General features: G+C 36.0%; 1 protein-coding gene across 5 annotated transcripts in view; it reads left to right on the top strand.

Moving 5' to 3' along the window:
• Nucleotides 1-20,840, top strand: part of SNTG1 (syntrophin gamma 1) — a 315,782-nt gene that overhangs the window by 196,025 nt on the left and 98,917 nt on the right. For all 5 annotated transcript variants that reach the window (XR_015286694.1, XM_086888380.1, XM_086888383.1 and 2 more), the window contains 2 exons: nucleotides 12,805-12,907; nucleotides 15,613-15,695. Coding sequence is in view for 4 of the 5 variants with exons in the window: in XM_086888380.1 (XP_086744506.1) it covers nucleotides 12,805-12,907; nucleotides 15,613-15,695 (186 nt within the window). In the remaining variant the exon portion in view is untranslated. The remainder of the gene's footprint in view (nucleotides 1-12,804; nucleotides 12,908-15,612; nucleotides 15,696-20,840) is intronic.

Below are 20,840 nucleotides of genomic sequence, written 5' to 3'. Positions count from 1 at the left end.
CTGTAGTAGTAAGACTTTCACAGGTCACAAGAAGAATTTCTGTGCAGGTTTGGTTACTGAGGGAAGTTCTTCAGTAAAAGTTACAACAGTTACATGTTCTCTAGATTTTTGAGTGGAGACATGCAAGAGTTACCTCCCTGTGCTGTTAATACTTTTCTGAGCAAAATGGGAAAAGAGTCACTCCTCAGGCTGAATTGGCATTACCTAGATGATGACATGTATCTTTAAATATGATCTGGAAAATGTTCATAGCTCTATTCCACTTCACTTGCCCTTGTCAAGCCAGTAGTGATTGAGAGCATTTAAAAGATTTTAATTCTACTGACCTGTTAAAAGGAATGTCCAAGGGACTGTTCTACAATCAAAAAATTCCCATATTTAAGCACTGGCTTGCAGTAGGAAGTAATGAGGATGTTTCTAGATTTTCTGAAATGCCTTCCCTTCTTATACTCCCTTCTGAGTATGATATACTTACGTTGTAAATGGATAGACAGGCATGTTTCACAAAATCTCCACCATTTCTCAGACGTCTTGAGGTTATTTTGACATCTTTTGTTCAGTCATGTTTACATGGGAGGTCGAATACAAAGCATATTCAAAATCCCCTGTGCACTTCTGAATGAATCAGTGATTTCAGAGAAATGTTGATGAGAGCTAAAGTTTATAATAATGAATGTTAACTGATAAAATATTTTGTTTAAATAGTAATCACCATGAAAGATTACAAGTTTTCACAGATTTTTTAAAGCATCTTTCCATCAATCAATAAGTGAGGTTTTAGGGTAAAGCGAATCACCTGCACAACAATGGCAACAACAGATCTTTGAAACAAAGTTGTTTTGTTTTGTTTTGTTTTTTTCCAAGTAAAACACTGGGAGCTTTGGAAATTGAAAGCATTAAGACTTTAAATTTTTAATTTTACTTTTACAACTGCAGATTTTAGTATGCTAGGATCTTTATATCTCAACAGGGAAGTGCTGTCTTAATGGGGGCATGCTTTGTTGAGTCAAAGCATCTGTATTTAATGTTCATTAGATATCATGGAGTTATGTAGTATCAGCAGTGTTTTTCTTATTTTCTGAACTTTTATAGAAAATGAGAGCACAGAGAAATTTGTAAAAATAGAATCATTAAGGTTTGAAAGGCTTGGACTTTCTAAAAGTGAGGCTTATACTTTTTGGATTCATTTGTAATATTCTGGCATAATAACCTAGCAGCAATGTAATAGAATTATACAAATCATTCTGGTTTTCTTTTATTGTTGATGTTGCAAATTTTGTTTCAGAAAGCACATTCACTCTATATAATAGTCTATAAATTATTGTTTTTATAAGATTTTGTAGTCTCAAATGGTAATTAACTGCTGGCAAGAATGGATTTCTGTGGTGTTATTGCTTAATTAAGAAAATAAGAAAAGGTAAAATAAGGGTTGCAATTGGATAAGAAGCCTAATCAGTTTTGATTAATATATCAGATTTATGCTTAATTTTGAAAGTTACAAAGGCCTCATGCTATAAAATGATTAAAACTGTAATTCAGCACTTTTTTGTCATTGTGCTGAAATGCAAATTATCTTTTTTACTTCTTTGGAATTATATGCTAATCTTTTTTGTTTCCAAAATATCTATAAATGTTCTTCAGTTAATTAAAATACAGCATGAGTACCTCCAAATCCAGCTTTGCCAAGACCTCTAAAATTTAGACACTGATGAAAATGATCTTAAAAATGTTAAGGCAATACGATTTCTGAAATTTTCAAATTATAATTATATTGGATCCCAGTTCAGCAGAATACATATGTATTTGCATAAAATTATGGATTTACCTATTTTATTGAGTTGGGGATTTTCTTTTTTATTTTTGAACAACAAATTAATTTTCTCAACTTCAACCAGATGCAGTGCAATTAATCTGGGGCATAAAAACTGTCACTACATTAACTGGCATGAAAAGATATTACAGAATCACAGAATTCTTATGTTTTCTCAGCTGAGAACTTTTCCCACTGCGCACTTTCCCTGAAGTACTAAAATATCTTTCTCAGAGAGTAGATCCTGAGCAGCCAAGAAGCTTAGCAGAATTAACTGCTTATATTGATCTAAAACATTACTTCAAATATAAATTTGTACAAGATTTTTTTTTTTTTGTCATATTGAAGTTGATAACATTTAAAACTGAACAAATAGGAATAGGTTTGTATGGTAATATTTATTCAAATATAGAATTAGAATTTTATTTCAAACTCTTTAGGACCACTTTTTATTCATTTTTCATGAGCATTTATATTCTGGTGCTTGATTAGTGTGACCATTCATGAAAACTAAGTGTTAAGGTCATATTTGCCAACAGCAAATTTTATATTGAATATGTAAATGTGAAATTTACTACTTGCTGTGTGTTTGAACCCAGCCTTGCAATGGGATTAGTGTGAACAAACTCTTGTTTCTGAGAATGATCTTTCTTTTTTTCCCCTGACCTGGAGCTCTCCACAGTCACAGGCAAAATGTTCAAGCCATGCAACACTTGTATTGTTTTCAACAATCATAGACATATGTCTGTTCAAAATATGTCTTAAAATTTAAGACTTTACTTAAAAAATGCAGTGTCAACTGGATGTTTTTCACTCTTCAAGCATTAGGAACAGGAACAATAGCTGGCAGGTTATACAGTCTGGTAATGTGTATGCATTTTGAATACTACTAATGAGCCTTTCAAAAATTGCACACATAAAAATTTTACTGTCTTAGAAATTTCATATAGAATTCAACCAGGGGAACACTTTCTTTGCTGGTGAATTTGAATTGTGGCAACAAAATGACTAAAAGAGCAGGAGATTCTTCTGTATTTCATAGATTATTAAGGAGATTTGTTGTTTTATTGGTAATCAGGGTTAAAAAACTCAAACCAGTCAAGATGATTACTATAATAAGAAAAAAAAGTGCATTATGATCAACTATGAAAAGAAAGAACTCCAAAATCTTTAAATGAATAATTTTATTAGAATTATTTCTTCCTGTTGAGGAGTACACATTACCTGAAAAATGTGGAGACCTTAATTCCAAGTTATTTTCTAGTTTCTGTCACAGTTGATTAGGAAAAAACATTTCTACTTTTTACTTTATTTTGATTTTTACCCTTACTTAAAAAATAAAAAAAAAAGTTTTTGAAAAAGCAAAACTTCTGTATGAAGCTTTTTTTTTTAGTATGTCTTCCAGAAAAAGAAAAATGCATACCCATTCATAAGAGGGTTTCTAGTGATCTTTTTTCCAGTTGTAACTGGGTAAGTCTAGGAATCATGCAGATAAATGGAAAATAGTGTTTTATTCTGTAAATATTGCTGATTATTTCTCTTTATGTAACATGGGTAATGTCTTTAATCTTTTGCTATATTTTGTATTTTATGTGACTTCTGTATGGAGAGGGGAGAGTCATAAGTGCTAGGTCATTCTTCTAAGGTTTTCCTGGATAATTGGCTTTTGGTTTTGAGAGATTGTGTACAATGTTTTTCTTCAGTTCAGCTCATGATTATGTACTGGATTATGTTATTTTCTCTTACACTGATAGATCATGCATTATATACTCTATTTTTTTCTAGACTAGTCATTGCATTATCATGCATTGTATGATATAGCTCTTGCAGGCAAAATATTAATATTCTACATAACTGATTCTAATATTATTACCAGTTGTGCTACTTTTCACATTTCATTTATTAGTAATTTAATTATTGAAGCTCTGGCCTGTATACTACACAGAGTCTGTCTTTTTGGGGCAGCTCTTAGCACCTGAAAGTCCTATTCCCATACAGTCTGTCATTTTTTTTGCAGATTGATGGATGGTAATCAAAAGCTGGCTTAAACAGATGTTGGGGAAATTTACTTGGTTTATATTATATGGGATGGGATATTTAGTTGGTGTATATTACACATACCTTAAATAATCTTCTGTTTTACATCCAAGAGAATGTGTCTTATTAAATTTCTCTGCTTTCATTTAAAGATGGTTTTATTGATATCTTACTATCTGAAACTCTTATTAGAGAATTGCACCACCAAGGACTGGTTGGTAGCCTACAAATAATTAGTAAATTACAGTTCTGGCTTATTCTCAACACTATATTATATTGGACTAGAATCCAATGAAATTATCCTATTTGTATGAGTAATAAAGATTGATTCCACAAGGGTTTTGTGCAGATATGATGAGTAGGAAGAATTTCTACATATTATCTCTGTACTAAAATATAGCCTGCTTAAAAGAAAATAAAAAAAAAATCTTTTAATTTTAATGTCATACATCTTTAAAGGTAAAGGTGTAAAATCTCTGGAGCCTGTTTAAAACGTGTTCCAGGTGCTACAGATATTGATTGCTCCATAACTAATTGAAAGGAAAAAAAACCAAACCACATTGTCAGCATAGAATACCATCATGGTTGCTTTCCAATTATGATGAAGTCCAAAAACCTTGTGTCTTAAATAAGAAATCCTCTGTAGATTGATGGGAAAGCCTATCATTCATCATAGTGGCACATCACTGCACACTCAAAGCTGTGCAAGCTGTGTAGAAGTCAATAGGTGCTATTACATTATATTATTATTATTATTATTATTATTATTATTATTATTATTATTATTGCTTAATTTCTGGGCTATACTGATGAGTTTACTGACATATCTACAATTGTAATGAAAGTGTGTTGTATGTGAAGATGAAACATACATGTAAATCAAACTAATTGAAATCAGAATTGGGCTTATGGATTATAACATTTGATTAATGGTGGAGTTGAGTAGGTTACCTAAATAAAAGTGGTGATTTTATAAGTCTCATAGAGTTGTAATATACAGTTAGAAAACTACCTTGAAGATTTTTATTGTCCAAAAGTATTCAAGTTTCCTATTTAACAAGAAAAAAATTGTAAATTACATGCTGCTTAATTTCAACTGCACTGTGAGAAATTCTATTGGTATTTCTGTTGTTTTCAGTGTTTTTAAGAGATTTGTCTTGTTTCTCTTAGCCAGTTGCTTTGAAAGCCATTACATATCTAATTCAAAAATATGTGTTCATGAATTAGCTTTGACAGAGAGAAGGTGCCCAGCAGCCGAATACATAATCACATTTAAAAAGTGGAATATCTGTGAGTGTTTTAAGTGGAGAACTCTGTAAAACTGTGGAACTACCAAGTTCATTTACTGTAGCTGAATAATCCTGGAGAAGTGGGGCCATTCATGGAGTACATAATGTGAAAACAAAGATAGGCAGCCCTGAACTCTGGCATTCACTACAAATAGATATACCGAAAAAGCTCATAAAGCTTGGAAAGAGTTTGGCTTGAGGCCTTCTAGTTCTTTTCGGGCTTTTTTTGGTGTTTTCATAGGTATTTACTTGTCCTGAATAGCTGCCTATCATGTAGAGCTGAATGGCTGTTAAATGCATCTCTGTGTATTTCTTCTATGGACCACAGGCCTACACCAATAGTAGTCCATAGGTTGAGAATCATTAACAGGACCCATTGTTTGATATTAAAATGAACATTTGCATTAGAATCAACTGCCAGCTTTGATGAGTCAAAGAATATACTGGCAGATCATGGTAAATAATGTATTATAGTTGGAATCTATTTAAGAAGTTGTTAATTTTCATATTTCAGAATATGGTATGAAATGTTTCAGTTCAAGGACCCGTGATGTCCCATATGACCTATGAGTCAGGGCCTCCAGCATGTGCTCTCAGTTTTGGAAAACATAACATTTTTTAAAGTTCCAACTCCTTGATTTGGAGTAATGGCTTTCTAATTATTTAATATGAACTGTGATGACCAGTACATGCAGCTTTCAGTGAAACAGAATTCAAAATTAGGGTATATAACTTAAGAATGCAAATTATAGAATATCTTTATGTGTGATATTATTAATACTAAGATTAATTAAAGAAAAACAGGAAAAAGCTGCAGACTTTTCTTTTAATAATTTTTTTTGTTTGCATTGATACCTTTTGCTAAGGCATTCCTATATTACTTTTCAAAACATAATCACACAACTAAGCAATAATTAGTTGCCCTGTATTCCGACTGAAAGAGTAATAAACATTTTCATGTTGACTGTGGAGCATAAGAAAGGCTAGAGATTTCCAGAAAGGTGCTGTCAGATCTTTTAGACAGATTTGGAAGTGCTTCATTCCACAAATGTTAGACTTAAAAGTTTGAAACCATATTCTTTTTTTCCCAACTTGATCTTAAATAGATCACTGAAGAAACAGTAATAATGTTTTATTTTTTAAGTGCATTGAAGAAAGAACTGACAGGAGTCTATGTCCCCTGTGTGATCTATATTTGATCTTCTATTGTTTGGTGGATATTTTTTATTTTGTAGGTTAATTATGTTCTCAATAATTTTTTATTAAATTAATCTATTTTTCCTAACTTCTCATTACACTTATTCATATCGCTTGCATCTGATTATTTTAGTCATTTCTGTGAAGGAAATTCTGTATGTGTCTCTCAGTGTTAGCTAATATAAGTGGCCTACTTGGCATGTAGGCTTGAAAGATGATGAGATCTATTTTTAAAAAAGGATCACTTAGTTTTCTGCTAATGCTTTCTACAGCAGTCTCGAGGTTGCATGTTCTGGTACTTCTGTAACTAAAGCCCATGAGCCTGTGAAAACAGATAGAGCAAGGATCAATGAAGGAAGCCTGAATATACCTACAGGATGACTGGTATAATTCTGTACATCTGAGAAACAACCTAATGGTCTAGCTTAAACACATGCTGTCAGCTGGGATCAAGAGTAATTTTACTTCTAAGTGGCCAGCCTGATGGGACTTGTTGAAAAGCATGAAACCCTGAATCTCTGTGTATGTTACTCTGAAATGACCTTTTGTGTAGTGCCTTAGTAGCTGGTGCATTCACTAAGCACAAGCACTGCTTCAGTTCCATTGCTGTGTCATCTTGCAGGTCCATTAACCTCTATCTGCACTTTTCAGAATAATTCCTTAGTGGTGGGCACTAGAGGGTGTCTTTGCTGTAGGTTCTTATGTTACTGCATCCCCCTGCACTTTTTCAAAACAGTGCTAGTAGCAGGAAACAGAAGCAGAGGAGAGCTCAGAATAGAAAGGCATGTCTTCCTGTATTCTTGGGAAGTGCACCTGTCCCCTTGTTTGAGATAGCCCCTGACACCTTGAAAATTAAACCTTCTAATCTTGTTTTCATAGTTTTTAGCCATGTTCCCAGGAAAGTAAGTATAAACACAGATGTTTATACATTCTTTCCAAGAAGCGTCTTTTGATGGACATTTCGCATGACCAGTGTGGTTGGGAAGGTGGTAACCTAACTATCCAATCCCTGGTCGTTGTTCAGAATCTATAAATACTGGAGCCACAAAAATAAACTCCTCCTTTTCCCTATCATGCATTGAACCGTGTCCGTGTGAACCATTCCGTGTCCTATAGCGACAAGCCCCCAGTTCTAGTGTGAATTTGAATTTGAATTTGAGTCTAAATATCTAACATGGGTTTTGGAGCCAGACAGCTAAAACTTAACAATTGTGATAGTGTCAAACTATAGTCTGAAGTGTACTTTCAGTTGTGCAGTCTGAGTAGGAATTTCTGCCATAAAATGGAAGTATATTGGAAAGAGAAGTTTTCTGAAGGAAAAAAAGCTTTGATACCTCTTGATATTATATTTTGTGATTCACTTCAATTGTTGGCAAATACTGTGATAACTATTAGATAATAGGAATTAAAAACTCACTATGCACTAATGTGTTCTTAATAATTCTGTATTAACTATATGGCTTTTACTAAATAAAGCAGTTGATTTTTAAAATAAACTCAAATTCAAGGCAGTTGTGTGCATGAAACCCTGTAGCTTTTGACCTCTGTGTGATTGTGTTAAAATGTGTGCTGTGTTATCTGCTGATGGACTTGATATTCGTGCATTGTGTAACTGTAGAGTGGCTAGAAAGGAGTCTTCTACCCCTTTTTTTTTTTTTTCTGTTTTCCCAAAATTTATAAAGCTCAAGCTATTCACCAGTAAATTTATTTTTTCTTTAAAAAATGAAGAGTGAAATTTGCTCCAGTTCAAGAGAACACACATCTTGGGATAAGTGCCCTGTTTTAAATCCTTACCACTTTATTGGTGGGTAAATTTCACTGGTAATTTGAGAGGGGATTTATAATCTTTTTCAGGAAAGAATACGTAGTGAAGTCAGAGGGACTTCATGCTTCATTGCTTTCCTGAATATATGGAAAGAGACTTCAGCATATGCTCAAATGTTTTCTTGAACTGGGAATTTAAAATAAAATTAAAAGGCAATATCATTGTAGACATTATTAAAAATTCAGATTACTGCTGTTACTATGCAGATATTTTCTTCAGCAATATCACACATTACCATAAAATTTACTTTTTCAAATAACCCCCAAATAACAGTCATTACAGTAATTGCATAGAAATATAGTCACTGTTGCTCCAGAAACACTGACTCTTTTAATGTCAACATTTCACACAGCTACTGGGCTTTTTGCTTATCTCACTTCATTCATGAACACCCTAACTTGATGTTAGGCTGTTTGTGGTAGAAGTAAATTAATTCTTGGTCCCACTGGTAGTAAGGTTGTATATTGCATAAGAAAGTTTATTGCCAATATTTAATGTTTCTGTTTGTGTAGTTCTCTTCACATGAACGTATTCTGAATTTTATATATATATATATATATATATATATATATGATTTTTAAAACAGCAGCAGGAATTTAATATATATATATCAATAGTGTTGATGAGGAGATGTTAGTATTTTTCAGTGTCATGGCTTCTTTCTTTTACAGGCATGGCTTTGTTAGATGCTGAGCACCAACAATGAATAGCTGGTATTACTCATTAGCTGAAATTAAAAAATAAAGCTAAATAAAGTAATAAAAGCAGTACGAAATAGCTTTCCATTATTTAATCCATACAACTTCTATATCAACATACTATTATTAATTTTTAACTAGAAAAATTAAAACTTAGGTAAATTCATATGCCTAAAATCTAAGGCTTCACAGAATATTTCAAAAATATTAACAAAAAACCCCCAAAAACATGCATCTTGAATGATCTGTATAGCCTCTGGAAATAAAACAGCTCATTACCTTTTAATGATACAAACAATAAGCAAATCTTTTAATGGTGTCTGGTCATGCATTTTCTTCAATTTAAGATGCATTGCTTTAGAAATTGACAGATCTCTTCTGAAGGGAGTTTCTCCATGGCATACAATGGGAATATATAACCTAGTTAAAAATAGGAAATATTATGTCTACTATTGAACTAAGTTTTTGTCATACAAATATTCCCTGGATTTAGCACTGGGAATTTTTCTCACCTTCACCAAACACTTCATATATGATAAAAAGTTGGAAGGGACCCATCAAGAACATCAAGTCCAGCTCCTGTGCAAGACACCCCAAGAGTCACACCATGTGCCTCAGGGTGTTATCCAAACACTTCTTGAATTCTGTCAGGCTTGGTGCTGTGACCACTTCCCTGGGGAGCCTGTTCCAGTGTTCAACCACTGTCTGGGTGTAAAACCTTTTCCTGATATCCAAACTAAACCTCCCCTGACTCAGTTTCAGCTGTTTCCTTGAGTTCTGTCACTGGTCTTGGGAATTAAGCAATTGATACCAGCCTCGCCTCTTCCTGTCCTGAGGGTGTTGAAGAACACAGTGAGGTCTCCCCTCTGTCTCCTCATCTTCAGGCTGAACACACCAAGTGACTTCAGCCACCTCAGCCAAGATTTTACCTCCAGACCCTTCACGAGCCTCATGGCTCTCATTTAGACACTCTCTAATAGCTTGCTGTCTTTTTTAAATGGTGGTGTTCTCCAGTGCCTCCAGCACTCCAGGTGAGGCTGCGCCAGTGCAGAGCAGAGCGGGACAATCCCATCCCTTGCCTGTCTGGAAATGCTGTGCCCAGGATACAGAGTTGGCCCTCCTGGCTGCCAGGGCACTGCTGACTCATGTTCAACTTGCCAGTGACCAGGATTGCAAAATCTTTTAAATATTTTTATTTTATGCAAATTTAGAAATGGCTTCTCTATTAGCAGTAATGAACTGAAAATCTTTTTACTTATATAGCTATGTTTCAGAAACATAGCTTTTTTTGTTAACCATTTATAACAAAATTTTGTTAACCATTATTTTGTTAACCATTTATACACAGCGGGAATGAGGCCCTAATTTAAATTCAGTACTGATACAGACTGTTATTTGTGGCTAGCATTATCTTTAGTAATTTGATTGTTCATTTCTTATGTAAAGTAAAAGCAAAGAACGTGTAATAACAGTAAAGCTTTCAACTGAAAGCTAGAAGAATACAATGAAGTAATTAAAATTCTCATTTTCTTCACCTAACCTTATTTCCCAGAATGGCTTTGTTAATAACTAGAAAGTAAGCAAAATGGGATCAATAACTCATCTGCTCTTTGTTGTAATCATTACCTAGTAGTTTTCTCTTTTAATCTTTTATCTCTCTTTAGTCTTTATTCTACATGTCAAAATTCTGGATTATTTGCTTCATACACTCCAAAATACAGTTCACTGATACAAGTATTGCTGATTTCAACTAAAATGTGTTCCAGCTTACAGTTTTCATCCTGTGAGATAAAGAGGTTTGAGGGAGAGAGGGGTTAGAGAAAAAGGTCACAGTAGGCTACTAATGGCCTGTTACAGGCTTTACAAAGCAATATATTATCAAGTGAAATCATGTAGACTCTTGGAAGAACGATTTAGGGCAGTTACTGTCTCAGCTTTTTTCACAGATGATATCCACTTATTCTTATCTTAAAAGGTGACTTTATAAATTAAACATAGTCATGCTGTAACTTCTTCACTTATTTATTCTCTGTTCCTGAGCAAAAATAAATACTTTTTTTTTTTTAACAGCAGAAAGTAGCTGTATTTTCCTGAACTTTTTCTAGTCTGTCGAAGCAATAGAGTACATACCTGTAAATTTCTGCTTTGGCTCTGACTACTCTGAACTGTATGACTGCTACATAAGAGAGGAAAAGAATGAATTTTCTAGGGAGGCTGAGAATATAGGATGTTTTCTCTGGTTGAATTCAGGACTTTGGAGTTTTGGTCTACTTTTCTGCACAAGTCATCTTTCTAGGAAATAATTGCCACTTACAAATTTAAGATAGAAAATGCTTCAGAAATGGGAACTGCTCATCAAAGAGACTCGTGTTTCAACCTAAATGATTCTATGATTCTGTGTTACAGATGAAGCTTTTGGCATGAAGTTAGTTAAATCTGTTTTGATGTTTCTGTGTTTATTTGCGCACATACATATAAATACATACTAAACTGCAAAATGTGCATTGGCAACCACTGTGCTATTTTAAACAATAAAGACCCTAAAATTTCAGTTACTGAATTAAATATTCTGTCATCATATTGTCAGCCCTCTGTGGCAACCAGCATGGAGTAGGAAATACGGTGTTTCAAGGCAAAGTTGACATTTTTTCCCGAAGAATTACTTTAAGTTAACAGCATAATGCAGTGATTCCATGTGAAAGCATCCCAATATGGTGATACACATGCATATAAATAAATCTGTTGAGTAGGTTATTGACAGGCATAATTAAAGAATAGCAATACTTCATACATTTTTTACAAGGCTTTCTCACAAGCAGCAGCATGATGGAAGGGTTACCTGTGTGTTATCCAGCTACACAGGAGAAAGGGAGCAGATATGTGCTAGTTTAAAATGTTTGCCTAATGTCTCACTGTGTAGCAGCTCTCTGAATGTGGCTGCCTGTGAGCTGGCTCTCTGCACACTATGAACACAGTCACTCAAAGAGAGGCATGGTGCAATCTTCTGTCATTGTAAGCCCAAATTAAATCAACCCTTGAAGAGTTTTGAAGTTATAGGGCCAGAACAGGAAATGGTTGTTCTCTGAAACAGATCTGATTCTTCTTGGCTCTCATGTTATAAGCCAATTCAGATGTTCCTCCTCAGCTATTTAATACAGCATTTTGCTTAGTTGCTTTTGTGCCTCCTTACGGCCACTCTTGGGAGGTGCCTGGAGTCCCTCACTCTGCTGTGTATCTGCAGCTGTACCCCAAAAAAGCTGAAGATGAACAAAAGCCAAAGGGGAAACTATGGGAGAGCACATGAAGGCTAAAAGTATTCACAGCTGGATAGGTGCTTTGCTCATTCTGTGTCCAAAATGCAAGCTGCCCTTTGGCAAGACCTAAGCCTGTGCTTATCTAAGATTTAAGGCTTAAAATAGGTTCTTTGCCTCTGTGTCTATGATGAAGATTAGGTCTCTCATCCATGCTATAGTGCTTAAGCTAAATTTAACTCTGAGTGTTGGAACGACTTGCTCATAGAATTATGGCACAGCTGTGGAAACTACTGTTGTTTTGGTTGAGGATTTATAAGACTAAATTCATATGCATAAAGAAAATATGTATTTATTTTTTTAAAATAAACACATGCTAGGGAGGATGATTCCACACCTGAAAGAAGGAATTACATAGCTGAATGGAGCAAGTTTTTCAATAGCACAGGTCAAAGCCAGTACTCATATAGGAGGCTAATGCCCCCCTCACCACATTAACTGCATGTGTGGCTAGAAACACAATTGACAAGCACATAGCAAGTTTTATGTCTCGGTTTCTTCTCAAAAAAATGTAATTGCAATCATCTGCTAAGCAGTTATAGTCTGCTATGGGAAAGCTGTATGGTGCTACTTACATTTCCTAATGCATTTTGGCCATAAATTTATTTCAAGGTGTCTGCCTATATTTCTTTTCCAGGTACAGGTCCTTCGCAACGCAGGGGAAGAGGTGACCCTAACTGTGTCCTTTCTGAAAAGAGCACCTGCTTTTCTCAAACTGCCACTGAATGAAGACTGTGCATGTAAGCCTTTATTACTTGGCCAAAAGAACCCTCAATTCAATACCCATGAACACTTGCAGCTTCTGAAACTACCATGCATTAAGAGTGATTGACAGCAGCTTTTACAATCATCCTTACTGCCTAAATATGAGTCCATTTGCCAGGGCTTGTGTTAACATTGACCTCAAGAGAAAAATTGCTATCTATGGTTGAAAAACAGATAACCAGGCATTTGGCTGGTGTGAATCAGTAAAGTTGCAGGAAAAACAGTAGAATTACATTAGTTTGCAATAGCTCACATCCACATGCAGAGTATTTAAAATCAATTTTTCAGGCAGCATCAGCTAGTATTTTAGTCCCAGAGAATTTTTTCTAGTAAATGTGAAAATGAGATTTTGTGTATATATTTAGAGGACTTAATTTTGCTGTTTAAAATTCAGAGGCTTTGGTGGTGATGTCTGTCTACCTAAGAATAAATTACTCTGGAATGGTAAGTATTTTGTTTTAGTCCAAACTGAGTTGTAGTGAACTAGACCCATGAGAGTCGTATGAAGACAGCTGTCTTCCTTTAATTATATTAAATTGTAAGTGTGGATGCATAATTATAGACAATTGCAGCATATCTAAGCATATTTATATATCAGCCTGTGCCTTTTGCAGCCTCTGCTTTCCTTCTGCTTTTTGCTCCCTAAGAGTGAACTAAATTGCTCAAGTTTTAAGCAAGAAAACAATAAATATTTGATTTCAATACTTCTAGCCTTTGATTTTAAATTAGCAGGAATAATCTAAATAATGAAATAACATTTTATACAAACATTTGATGGAATATTGTCTTTTCCTCTTGTCTATGTATTAACTTTAAATGAAACAAGAAAAAAACCAGAACACTCTATTCTAAAATAATAATGTGTCCCAGTACCTCTGTCCCTTTTATGAAAGGCTGTGTGTCGTGGTTTTAAACCAGTAATTAAAAATTATTTACTTCTTGCTGTGAGATATGGATTAGAACAAGAGCAAAACAGGCTTAAAACTTAAAAAGAATAAAGACAGTTTATTAACAAACTACAAGAATAAGAACACCAGAATAAATTTCCAGAAAACCCTTTTATCTCCCACTACTTGACCGTTTCTTTGTACACGTGACAACATAGAGACAAAAAAAACTTTAGAACTTTGGTGTTTAAAACAGTCCCAATTCTTGCTAGAGTCTTTTTATCAGTTTTTGTAGAGAAACAGAAGTCTCTTTCTGCTAACTTATGGAGTTTCTCACAAGAAAACTATTTCTGTTATAGTTTTCTATTGCTCTGATGTCAGCTGCCTGGAAATCTGTCATCAGTTCTTCTCCTCTCATTTCACATCACTCTGAGGTGTGTATGGGCCATGAGTCTATGGATGTCATTTTAAGGATAAGTCATTCAAAGGCAAAAGTCTTCTTCATCTGTCTCTGTGAGCTTTCCTTGAAAACAGTTTTCTCATTGCCCCCAAGGCTTCAAAATCTTCGCTTTACTCAGTTCCAGCAACTCACTGTATCACAAGTACTCTCTCTTTTGCTCAAAATTTACACTTTAAACACTCTGTTCCTCCCAATACTGTGTCATGAATTGAAGGAGTCTTTTTCAACTACTATTGTCCATCTCCATAGCTTTAACAGAAAGATATTTCAGCTGTAAAGCATCTCCTTATTCTCTCTTTCCTATTTAAAACTTAACTCTTTTCTTCACTGTTTTTGGTGGTTTTATGATGTCTTCTCTATGTTGATTTCTCTCTCTCTCTCTGTCTTTCTGGGAAAAAGGAGTAATCTGTACGTTTATCCAGGTAATAAAAGAATTAAAAGCTTTAAAAAAGCTGCAAGAGTTCATGGTGTCAGGTTTCAGTCCAGCAGCAGCAGAAACTGAAAACTAAACTAAGCTGGCCAGCTCTGCTTTCTTTTCCTCCCCCCACTTCCCTTGCGGCCTTGTCCGGCCTAGGTGGGGGGGGAGGGCGGGGAAGAAGAGGCCACGACAGAGCCTTGTTACCTTCTCAAAAGCCAGAAACAAAAGAGGACCAGAGTGCTCTGATTTTACATCTTAAGGAGGTGTTTACAAGTTGACTTTACTTTTTAATGGTCAAAACTGCTTAGACATTCTTAGAAATGACTGATAATTGGTCAGGAGGAAAGACTCCCATCAGCCACCAGCAGTTTCAACTTCCTTAGCTCTCAAAGCTATCTTAAAGGTAAAGCCACCCCATGACACTGTGGTACCACAGAGTAGCCTGCGTGATGCACAGGAATGTGCATTTGCATGGATCCTATCATGTCACTCTTGAGGTGTAGCACTGTAATTTCTTAAACCATTACAAGAACATTCAGAACTGTAAACTCCACTGAGAGTAACAAAATGGTTATCTGATGAGTTCCTTCAAGTAAAAACCAACAGAGAAGGTACACACTTCCCTTTTATTATCAAATTTGAAAGAAATGTGTGATTTTTCTTGTCAAACAGACATTAACTTTTTTTTTTAATCAAAGCACTGGGAAAGTTGTTCTTGAGCTATTTAGCTTACAAAGACATTCCACTCAAGCCAGAAGACTGGTATTGGCTGAATGGAGAAAGTAAATTAATGCTGTATATGATAGAAGTTATTAGGGTATGGGGAGAATGGATACATACACATACAAATTTGAAATATGTCATCATAGATGAATAAAGAATTTTCTTGTGAATTTGTGTTTGTATTTGTCTTAGGTGCCCCCAGTGACCAAAGCAGTGGCACATCCTCTCCCCTCTGTGACAGTGGTTTGCATCTCAACTACCACCCCAACAACACGGTAAGAGCTTGAATCTCCTCAGTGGAATTAAACAGAGGAATATTTATAGTATAATAACTAATTGGAAGTACAAATAAAGGACATTAACAGGGAGGAGCTCTAGCTAACTCAGGAGACAGACAGTTCTGTAGAAGGAAAAAAAAATAGCCAGAAATTATGGCTGGGAATTAAACTGTCACAAATTATTACAGCTGAGATTATACCTTGATACATGTGATTGCTGTTTACATGGGCATTAGGGACTTTGCAAAAGTTTTCCTTCTATTTTTTTTTCTCTGCATAGGAATTAAAATTCCTAAAATTAAAATATATCTATTTATAAAAAAGGAAGAAAAGTTTTTGAGAATATTTTCCATTACTACTATTGCATGCATTATCTAAAGTTTTTGGCAAAAGATGATTAGGTGCCTATTTTTAAGGTGAGAGTGTTTTACTTCTGGTAATGTGTACTTAAAATCTTACCTGAAGTGGGATAACACTATGGAACAGAATGTCTCTGGGACAAAATGCTACAGATGTCTGATCAGATATTTACTAAAAGATGCCTCTGAAGTGCAACAAGGGACTTAAATTTTTTTTTTAGCCAGAAAATGCAAAATTTTCTTTATTTTATTTCCTTTATTTTATATAATTTGAGGGTTTTTGTTGAGTATTTGGCTTTGTGATAGATGAAAATAGAAAAACCACAGAAAAAATAAACCAGTATAGATTATAATTTAAAAAACAAATATTTAAAAACCTGAAATGTAAGCCATGCTGAGCAGCCACTTCTAAATTTCATCTTGTTTTATTGTACTTTCATGTTTTTCTATTAAAGGTTTTAAATAGCAGCCCACAGATTTAAATATCAATACCACAGATTTAAACACAATCATCATCTGGAAAACCCTTCAGAAATATACAAATTTTAGGAAGTGGAAGTTATAAATAGATAACATCAATAAAATATATATCAAATAACAATAAAAATAGATGTAATTTGCACAGCATCAACAAAAGCAGACCTTTCTCATGTATCTATATAGATATGAATGTATGTATGTAAAAATTCTGTGGCAGTAGATCCTAGGCTGATTTATTCAACTAGCTGCTGTAATTCTAATTTTGCTTTTATGATAAAAACATGCTTTTATTTGTGAATTCTTTTTTGCAGGTGTCAAAGCTTATCTAGATGAGCTCTAGTTTCCATTTGAACTAGAAATAGCTCAAATAGAAAGAATTAACTGAAATAATTAACTGAAACCAAGTGTTCTTCTTTCCATTTAAATAATATAATCTAGTATCATGAGTCTGTAATTCACCCTAAATTAAATTTTCTAGCGATGACCAAGATGTGGTTCTTATATGTCCCCTTGTCATGGGAACAGAGTTCTTCATAAAACCAAAGGAGCCCTCAATATGAATTCCTAAGTTACATACAACTTTTATGCCACAGCTCTTCCTTTTTCTCAGAATATTTTCAAGAAGGAGTTCTGTCAGCAGTGTAAACATGTGATCGGTGAGCAACTGGCTCATGGTTGGACACAAAGAGTTATGGTGAACAGAGTGAATTTAGGCTGGTGAATGGTCACTAGTGGGGTTCTGCAGGGCTGTATCTCACACACAGCGCTCATCAACATTTTGATCAGTGACTTGGGTTCAGGACTCAAAGGGATACTAAATAAGTTTGCAGTTGATACAAAAATTTGGACGAACTTTTAACTCCCTCAAAGACAGAGAGGCTTTACAGAGACCTTGACAAGTCTGAGGGCTGAGCAGCCACCAACACTCTGAATTTTAACAAGGGCAAGAGCTGGATTCTGCACCTGGGAGAAGGCAACCCTGGGTGCACACACAGAGTGGGGAATGAGAAGCTGGTAAGCAATGTCACAGAAAGGGACCTGGGGTCCTGGTCACTGGCAAGTTGAAGATGAGTCAGCAGTACTCTGCCAGCCAGGAGGGCCAAGCGTGTCCTGGGGGGCATCAGGCACAGCATGGCCAGCTGGGCAAAGGAGGGGATTGTCCTGCTCTGCTCTGCACTGGGGCAGCCTCACCTAGAGTGCTGGGGGCAGTTCTGGGCACCACAATATAATACAAATACAAAGGTCTTAGCTCCAAAGGAGGTCAACGAAGATGGTGAAGGGTCTGGAGGAGAAGCTGTATGAGGAGACACTGATGTCACTTGGTCTGTTCAGCCTCGAGAAGAGGAGACTGAGGGGAGACCTCGGGGAAGAGGATAGGTAGACCCTGATCTCTTCTGTGTGGGTACCAGTGACAGGGCCCAGGGGAATGTTGTGACTGCAAGGTTTAGGTTGGATGTTAGAAAAAGGTTCTTTGCTTAGAGGATGGTTGAGTACTGGGACAGGCTTCCCAGGGAAGTGGTCACAGCATCAGCCTGACAGAGGGCAAGAAGAGTTTGAAAAAAATTCTCAGGAACAGTGAGATTATTAGGGATGTCCTGTGCAGTGCCAAGAGTTGGACTTGATGAACCTTGTGGGTCTTGTCCAACTCACATTCCATGATTCTGTGACTTACAGTCATAGTCTTGTTTCCTACTTTATAGTCTTGCTGATTCATATGAAGGAGACTTCTGACTCAGAACTTGAAGTAGAAAAGACTGGTTTTGGTCTTTTGTCAACAGTTCACAGTGTTATGTAGTCTAAAGATAGGGTTAACATTTTTCTTGTAGCCATATTTAGGCCTACAGTTTGTATCTGAACTTTTACTGCATTTCATCTTTTCCCCTAGTTTAATCACAGGTGAAGAAAGGTTCCCAAAATCAGAGAGAAAACATTAAAAATTCAAGATGTTCAAAACAACAACCTAGTGTAGTCTTCCTAGCCAATAATTTATTTATTTTTATTGGATCTATGGAATTTTTCACCAGAGATTCAGTGTTTTAAATAAGTGAACTACCTATGAAAAGCCTGCTGCTCAGCTAACATGATATTTACTGTGATATTTTGTTTCATATACATAAAAGATATATGAACATATATGTAAAAGTAAAGTTCAAATTTGTAAAGCTTTATAATTCCATAGATCTTACACAACATGCACGCTCTAGAAAAATAGAAGGTATACTTATTTTTTGTAATATTTATTTTATAGAAGATACCAGTATAAAAAAATATGAAGTTTGAGTTTAAAAAGAATGTAAATCAGCAGGTTTAATTTTACTTATATATTGATATACTGTCACTTGTTACTTGGGAGAAGAGGCCAAATCCCACCTGGCTACGGCCTCATTTCAAGTGATGGTGGAGAGCAATAAGGTCTCCCCTGAGCCTTCCTTTCTCCAGGCTAAACAACCTCCCTCGGCTGCTCCTCAGAGACCCGTTTCCATCCAGACCCTTTTCTGGACATGCCCCAAAACCTCAATGTCCTTGTTGGAGTGAAGGGCACAAAACTGAACATGGCACTCAAGGTGAGGTCTCACCGGTGCTCAGTACAGAGGGACAATCACTGACTGCCCTGCTCCTGCTGGCCACACTATTGCTGATCCAGGCAAGGATGCCATTGGCCTTCTTGGCCACCAGGGCACAGATGGCTCATGTTCAGCTGCTGTTGACCAGCACCCCCATGTCCTTTCTCATTGGGCATGTTTCCAGCCACTTTGCCCCCAGCCTGTGGTGCTGCCTGGGGTTGTTGTGACCAAAGTGCAGGACCTGGAACTTTTTCATGTGAATCTCAGACAATTGGCCTCAGTCCTTTTATTCAGCCTGTCCAGACCCCTGTGCAGCGTCTTCCTACCCTACAGGAGATCTACTGACACTCCTACCCAAACTTGAAGTCATCTGTCAGCTCAGAGTGCACTTCATCTTCCCTTCTTCCAGATCATCAGTATTAAATATTAAATAGTTCTGGCCCCAACACTGAGCCCTAGACAGCACCAGTCATGACTGTCCACCAGCTGCATGTATCTCCATTCACCACCACTCTGGGCCCATCCAGCCAGCCAGATTTTTACACAGTGAACTGTGCACCCATTGAAGCCATGAGCAGCCAGTTTCTCCAGGAAAATGCTGTTCCAAGGGCTTTACTAAAGTCCAGGTGACAAATTCTAGAGCCTTTCCCTTGTCCGCTAGATTGGTCATCTGTTCATAAACGAGGATCAGGCTGGTCAGGCAGGATGTGCCTTACATAAACCTGCGCTGGCTGACCTGATTCCCTGGTTGTCCTCTATGTGGTGTGGGATGGCACTCACAGTGATCTGCTCCATGGCCTACCCCAGGTCAGACTGACAGGCCTGTAGTTCCCCAGATACTCCTTCTTGCCTGTTCTGTAGATGAGCATCATATTTGCCAATTTCCTTCAACTGAGACCCTGCTGGTTAGCCAGGACTGCTGGTAAATGATGGAAAGTGACTTCCTGATCACTTTTCTTCAGTGGATCCCATCTGGCCACGTGGACCTGTGTGTGCCTAAATGCTGCAGCAGATCACTGACCACTTCCCCTGGTATTATGGTGGCTTCACTCAGCTCCTAATCCCTGTCTCCCCGCTCAGAGGTTTGCTACCAGGCAAATAATTGGTCTTACTATTAAAGACTGTAGTAAAGAAGGCATTAAATACCTCTGCTTTTTCCTCGTCCTTTGTTGCTATAAGAAGGCACTTAGAAGAATCATGCTCTTTCAGAAAATTAACATCATCATTAGCACTACTTTATAAAGCATTTTATTAAGAGGGGTTGTATTTTTAGAAACAGATGTTGATAATTTAACTTTTTATAAGCATTTCTCATGCAAATCTATATTCTTGAAAAATACTGGTCAAATTAGACTCTAGGTATTTATATACTCATTCTTTTAGATATGATCATAAACATGATAAAGTTCAGTCTTAATATAAGCCATGTCTTCTGTAAGTAGGTAAAATTATTCATCAAAAGCATGTAGTTTTGACAATTTTGACAATTTTCATCACATGTTAAATTCATTCCCAATTACCAGGTTTTGAGGTGATATCATTAGAGAAGATATGTATGTAAATGTGTACAGAGCCACAGGAAACAACTGAATTATGGTTATATTGTGAATAATTTAGAGATCCTATTCAGAATCTTTGCAGTGCTCCCTAATAACTAATGACAAATGATTTAGGAAAAATGAAACACTGCCAAATTAAATATAGAGTCTTTGAAGTCTATCTCATTCTTTCCAAATCTG

This window comes from Cyanistes caeruleus, chromosome 1 (genome assembly GCF_971803275.1).
Source record: "Cyanistes caeruleus chromosome 1, bCyaCae1.hap1.1, whole genome shotgun sequence".
NCBI classification, from domain to species: Eukaryota; Metazoa; Chordata; class Aves; order Passeriformes; family Paridae; genus Cyanistes; species Cyanistes caeruleus.
The sequence above is the reverse complement of the archived record's forward strand: the minus strand, read 5'-3'. Positions and strand labels throughout refer to the sequence as shown.